The 7,051-nt window shown below is 32.3% G+C and overlaps 1 protein-coding gene across 3 annotated transcripts in view; it reads right to left on the reverse strand.

The window, feature by feature from the left end:
• Positions 1–2,731: 2,731 nt before the first annotated feature.
• The window catches only part of Ccdc34 (coiled-coil domain containing 34), a 30,582-nt gene continuing 26,262 nt past the window's right edge, over positions 2,732–7,051 (reverse strand). For all 3 annotated transcript variants that reach the window (XM_048788518.1, XM_048788519.1, XM_015477725.2), the window contains 2 exons: positions 6,446–6,587; positions 2,732–4,433 (listed from right to left, as the gene is read on the reverse strand). In XM_048788518.1, coding sequence (XP_048644475.1) covers positions 4,222–4,433; positions 6,446–6,587 — 354 coding nt within the window. In that variant the 3' untranslated portion in view covers positions 2,732–4,221. The remainder of the gene's footprint in view (positions 4,434–6,445; positions 6,588–7,051) is intronic.

The raw sequence follows: 7,051 nt of genomic DNA on the forward strand, positions 1-7,051 counted from the left end.
ATTGTAATTAATGTCTTTAGAAATGAGAAGATGTTATATCCATAAATAAGTATAGGATGCTATGAAAAAGGAATAAACAAAAGAACACTTGGAATTTAAAAATAAGGTACCATAAAAAGTTATCTAAGAATTTGAAGATAATATTAAAGAAATCTCTCAGAAAATAGTCCCCTCACTAGGTAGAGAGTCATGGTGGTAGGAGTAAGATAGAAGAAAAGCAACATTTAAAATACAGAATTAAATCAGAAAGACTGACAACTGCCAAACAGGATTCTAAGGGGGAAATGAACAAAAAATATTATAGGAGAAAATTACCAAAGAAAAAAATATATAATATCCTCCTGNTCTCTCTCTATATATATATATATATATATATATATATATATATATATATTTATATATTTATATCTGGACCACCCACTGCCATGGTTATACTCTGGATATAGTCACTGCCACTCTCTACCACAAGCTCCTATCTCTCCAGCCTCCTTCCAGTTCACCCAACCTTTGTGACATCTTAACAAACACTTTTCTATTAAAGATCTCCTCCTCTTTTTCACCCCTCTTTACCCATCCTTTGTGAAACATCATGTTCCAGAACTATAATCACTCCCTGAAAACTCTTTAACTGCTTTGTTCCTCTTTCTCTCCATCCAACTGTCTACTTGTCTAATCCTGAATAAACCTTACTCTGGGCCTAAATCCACATAGCTAAACTCTTCTCCAGAAATGGAGAAAAACATGATAGAACAATGCTAATTGGTTTTACCCTATAACCAAAAATATCAAATGGAAAGCACCATTGCCAATTAGCTCTTCTGATATCTCTAAAAATTCTGTTTTTCCTCTCCAAAATGCTTATTTCTCTATTACTTTTCCTCCAACTTATAATAACCTATTCAATTTTTCTGCAGATGATCTTGCCTTTCCTTCATACCTCACAGAGAAGCAAGAAACCACATGACAAGAATTACCTACTTCAACTTCCTATAATACTCTCAATCCGGCTACATTTGAATCCATGAACAATGTGCTCTTTATTAAAATAGAAGAAATTTCCTTACTTTTATATAGGCCACCATTTTTGCTATTTAAGAACTGCATTTCTCAAATCATCCCTAATCTCTCCTAAATCTTCAAGTCGCCTTTCAACTATAGCATTACCATCAGCAGAAACACACTTAATATCACCCATCTAATACAAAACAAACAAAGTGACCTTGACCTTACATTCCCTTCCAGCTCATATCCCATTTAGCTTTTCCTTTCACTATAAAACTTTTGGAAAAAGTGGCTTTAACTTATGGGCTCTGCTTTCTTACCTCCGATTCTCTATGAAGTCTATTTCATTATAGTTTCATTCCAGTTTTTTTTTCATATTTATTATATAGGAAAGGAAACAAATCTGATTGTAAAGCTTGAACCTTAATCTCTTGGGCTCTGATCCATATTCTGTGATTTACTATCAATAAATGCAATATAACATCTCTGTATCTCAGTTTCCTCAAGTATAAAATGAAAATAATGAAAGTAACTATTTGTGAGGATTAAATAGCACATATGAAAGCATAAGAATACCAGGACTATAGAAATAATTCAATACATGTTCACTATTGTGTTCAACAAGAACCTTCCTTCATCTTACCAAATCCAATAATGAAGGCTTTTCCTTGTCTTAGTTCTCAAGAGGCAGTAGAGAGAGTTCACAACTCACTTCTCTTCATGGCTCCTGTGACATCACACTCTATTGTGTTTCTTCTAGTCTACTGGCTGCTGATTCAGGATTTGGTGACTGTCTAAATATTGGAATACTCAACCCACCCTTCTTACTATCTAAACTCTTCCTAGGTATTCTGATCAAGTTTCATGTTTTTAAATACTATCTATGTGCTGATGTTGCTCAAATTATATCTCCAATCCTGGCTTTCTTCTGAGCATCAGGCACATATTTAACTACCATCTCCACTAGGATATTAAGTTGGTACTGAAAACCTAACAAATCCAGAACTGAATTCTTAAAGACCTCCGTCTTTCTTCATCTCAGCCCATAAATCTGCTCTATAAATCTTTCTATTTCTGTTATAATTATCATTATTTACATAGTTATCAGGCCAAATAACTAGAAGTCATATCTGATTCTTCCTCCTTCTCAATCTTCCAAATAATAGCAGCCCTGTTTGCTCCATCTCAAAAATATAACTCAAATACATCTCTATTTCTTATTACTGCTGCCATCTTAATCCAAGTTATCATGATCTCTTTGCTAGATGATAAAAAAATCTTCTAAACATTTCCCTCCTCCCATTCTCCTCTCCCCCCAATTAAGTAATTTTCTTCAGAGCAGCCAGTGTAATTTCAAAGAATAAACCAGACCTTATCAATTCCCTGTTTAAAATCTTCAGAGGCAATTACAATTAAATCCAGGCGCAGTGGTGGACAGCTATAATTCCAGCAACAAGGGAGGCTGAGGCAGGAAATCACAAGTTTGAGGCTAGCCTCTGCAATTTAGTGAGGCCCTAAGCAACTTAGTGAGACAATGTCTCAAAATAAAAATATAAAAAGGGCTGTGGATGTGTCTTAGTAGTAAAGCACCTGTAGGTTCAATCCCCAGGACTAAAAAAAGAGAAAGAATAAAATTCAAACTACTGATATCTATTGAACTCAGGATATTACACTGAAATGATTTATGACTGAAAAGTCTTGCTAGAATAGTTATGGTTAAGAGTTAATCTCAGCTGTGAAATAGAATGTTTATTAGATATAACAACTACATGTGAAACCCTCAGAAATTCAGATACTTCAGATACACATCTCTCTCTCTCTCACACCCCCCCACACACAGAGTTATATAAAGCCAAAATTGCTTTTATAGAGAAAATGCACTTATATTTTTTAACAGAAAAATATTGCTACCCTGAAAAATTCTACATTTTCTCTATAAAGGCAAATTTACTCAAATAGAACGATTATCTAGAAGTTTTACTATTTCAGGAGTTCTAAGAAATATGGTCAAGGGTCACAAGGGCCAGAAACATTGCTCAGCATAGCTCAGTGAGTATGAGGCTCTAGGTTCAATCCTTAGTACTGCATAAAAACAAACAAACAAACAAACAAACTAAACCTAAATCTCACCAACATTTTGACTAAACAAACCCTATTGATTGCTAACAAATTATTCTATGTTTAGAAGTGCATTTTTCTAAAGTCGTGATTACATGATTATACTTTAAAAATTCTGTTATCCTTGCATTGTCCAACATATTACCTGATCACCAGAAACTTGGCCAGTGACTAATCTGGCAAAAATATGGAATATATTCTAAATAGAAATCACTTTAAAGTGAATAAATTTTCATTTCTTTCTCAGGCCCTAAAAAAGATAACAGGCTTTTCCTAAAAAGCATATTTAATAAAATTTAATATAAATTGTGTGCTATTTTAGTAATCATTTCAACTTTTATCCTTAAAATGTGTTTATTAATAAGATCTGTGATTTCAACCTCAGCAACATAAAACTTAACAATTAACATTTCAATATTAAAAAATAATGTAATGACAATCCTAATTTCAAAGCTAACAAAGAAGTACAATTAATGTGTAAGTATTTTTACAAAATAAAGCACAATATTACTAAGGTCTCAAGATTATGACACATCAATCTAAGATGCAGAGCATAAAACAATGTATTTAGATTTTCCTTTGAAAGTCCCAACTCTTATTTCTGTAACAAAATAAACTTTTACTCAGTTATTTTTAAAATATCTAAATGGGAAAAGTATACTAAAAGCCATCAACAAAGACTGTTTTTGATTATTCTTGGTTTCTAACCCATTTAGAAAAGCATGCAGTTTAGAAATGCATATTTGGACAAATTAATCTTAATGTTATGTTCTTGAACATAAACATCAGCAAACAATATAGAGTATGAAATAATACAGGAAAAATTTTTGGTTTTATGGGTATTACAGTGTGGTTTTAATACAAGCTAAACATAAGCACAATTGTTAGATTTATCATGCAAAACAATATGCCAAGATCAATCTTAAAAACCAAAACATAAAAAATACCTTTCTCAATTAATCCTTCAGACTCCATATAAAATACAAAAATTAGTATGTCAATAATCACATCAAGTACTAATTTGCTGATTGAGAGGTAAAAAATCTTTTTGATTTCAAAATTAAATAGCTTCGGGTAAAAGCATAGTATTTTCCACATATACTATCTTTCCATTTTGCACAGAGTTCCAAGGCAAAGATTGCTTCTGGCTTTATGAATTACCAGAGAGGACCTGTGTGGCTGACTTATCACAGGTCTTTTATTCTTCTTTCCTGATAGATCCTTAGCTTCTTTGGGAGGTGGCATATGAATTGGTTTCCATGGAATTGGATTACAAAAGGCTGGTTCTGGATAGGAAGTTCCACTGTAAAAACCTACAATCATTGAAAAATCAGAACAAAACAAAACAACTAAACTTCTTGAGAACAATTACTTATTTTAAAATCCCTAGAAAATGTTAAACTGACAAAAAGGCAAACTATCACTGACACACCAAGCTAATCTGAATAGTTTTTTTTTTTTTAAAAACTAACACTTTCAAATATAGTAATGTAGTAAAAGATAATTCTGAGAAGCCAAGCAATATTATTAAAACATACAAAAAATAATGCTGAGAACCCAAATAATATTGTTAAAATCTATGCAAATAATAATACCTGCAAAGGTTTTACTATGGAATTAATTTCAGAACCATAAAAATTGAATAAAACCTTCATTTTCTTAACCCTATCTAGGAAACGACTTATTTGTGAACTAGTTTTCCCTTGTCAGAGACTAAAATTTACAGAAAAATTTATTTTGCTTATACAGCTAAAGTGAATCAAGATTTTTGTTTAGAACCAAGGAATTTTGATTTATTGTTATTCAAGTTAATAAGATTTCACAGAATCAGTGTAATTTTATTACTAATTAGAGAGCAACTTTTGATGAACATACTGTTTAAAAATTGTGATGCCTGACAATAATAACTATGTGAAGGAAGAACATTCTGTAAATTATCTTCAAATCCTTTGGTCATTATAGGCACACAAATTCCTTTATTTCATAATTTATAAAAATGATAGGATAAAGAATAAAGACTTAAGGGAAGTACAGCATGCAGACAAATATGGATGCTTATTAGAATGAAGGGAAGGGATGGGGATAGGAAAAGAAAAGAGTGAAATGAATTCAAAATAATTTTCATATAAATGTATATAAATACACCATCATGTACATCCATAAGAATGGGGTTCTAATTAGAATAAGATATGTCCCATATTTGTATAGTTATATCAAAATGAATTCTACTGTCATGTATAACTAAAGAGAACCAATAAAATTAAAAAAGAATTAAACTCATTTAAAAAGCAAAGTAATTTAATAAAATAGTCCCTTGTTTTAGCAATTAATTTCTAGTCAATATGTATATTCTCACCTAAAGTCTTAGCTTTACTATCTAGTCTTTAGGTTAAAATCACTGCTTATTGACCTTTTTTTAAGCAAGAAAGAAAGAGAGGGAGGGAGGGTGGCAGGGAGGAAAGTGGGGGGAGGAGGAGGAGGAGAAGGAGGAGGAAGAAGCCATCCTCAGTAGCTAAAATGGATTAATGGATATAATGGATGACCTCTATGACATATAAGAGAGGCCTAATCCTGACAGCAGGAATGTGTCTTTCAGACTCTGGCAGCCCACTTTGACTGCATAATATGTCAACACACACTTCACCAAGATGGTCAAAACAAAGTCTGGAATATGTTCCATTGTGTGAACAAAACAGAATGGGAGTATTTTTAATAATAAATCATTTAAACAAGTGAAGGCAGCTGTCATCAAGGTATGAGCTTTCAACATAAAGCACAAAGAAAAACATGCAATGCCATTTATCATCAGACCAAGCCTAAAGGCCAATTGGTTCTGTTTGGTCATGTGTTATCTATATCCCACCCTGTAAAAAGAATGTGCCAAAGACACTGGAAGCTCTGCCTTAGAGAAGGTTAGAAAAAGGGTAGGCAAGATGAACCCTTAAACACATCCTGAGTAAGGCTTTTTCATCCAAGAATGTAAGAGCACTACCAGGGATGCTAGCAATTGAACCCAGGGCCGTATGCATGCTAAGGACATGCTCCGTGACTGAACTACAACTCCATCCCTGAGAATTTAACTTATTTCCTAATGTTAGAAATCATTGCTTAAAAGTGTAAGTTTGCAGTTTTACAACCATTACCTTTATATACCATTTATGGAGAATGAATAAATTCCTACCAACATAGTATAATTTTCTAAAAGATAGTAATTTGAAAGAAAAATAAATTTTATAAGTTTCTATTTCTGTGAAAAAGAAACAAAATGTATAAAATTTGCTTCTGCAAACCATACTTATGTAAGCCACATAACATAAAAACTAACCTGTAAGTTTTCCATTGGCATAACCATAGCTCTTTACAGCTGGACGAGGTTTACTTTTTGCATTTTCCAACCATTCCTTAAACTTTTTATCTGCTATTTCCTTTTTCTCTTGTAATTCGGCTTGCCGTTGTTTTTCTTTTTCCTTAAAATGACAAGACCAAAGCATTTCCAAGGATATTCTATAACTAAACATTCCATTCAAATTCTACTGAGTCTTTTCTCCCAGTTGCTTCCTCTCTCAATGGCTTACTGGCCACAATATTGAATTATATTTCTATAATTTGAGAGTAAAATTGAACATGATCAGGGATGTGATATTAATGTGTCTTCCTCTAAACAATAAGATATCAAATCCAAGAAAAAAGAAAGCAATCCGCCTTCTTTTTAAAGTAATTTATTTTATTTATTTTTAATTTTTTATTGTTGGTTATTCAAAACATTACATAGTTCTTGATATATCATATTTCACCCTTTGATTCAAGTGGGTTATGAGCTCCCATTTTTACCCCATATACAGATTGCAGAATCACATCAGTTACACATCCATTGATTTACATATTGCCATACTAGTGTCTGTTGTGTTCTGCCTTTCCTATCCTCTACTAT

This window comes from Marmota marmota, unplaced genomic scaffold, assembly GCF_001458135.2.
Source record: "Marmota marmota marmota unplaced genomic scaffold, marMar, whole genome shotgun sequence".
NCBI classification, from domain to species: domain Eukaryota; kingdom Metazoa; phylum Chordata; class Mammalia; order Rodentia; family Sciuridae; genus Marmota; species Marmota marmota.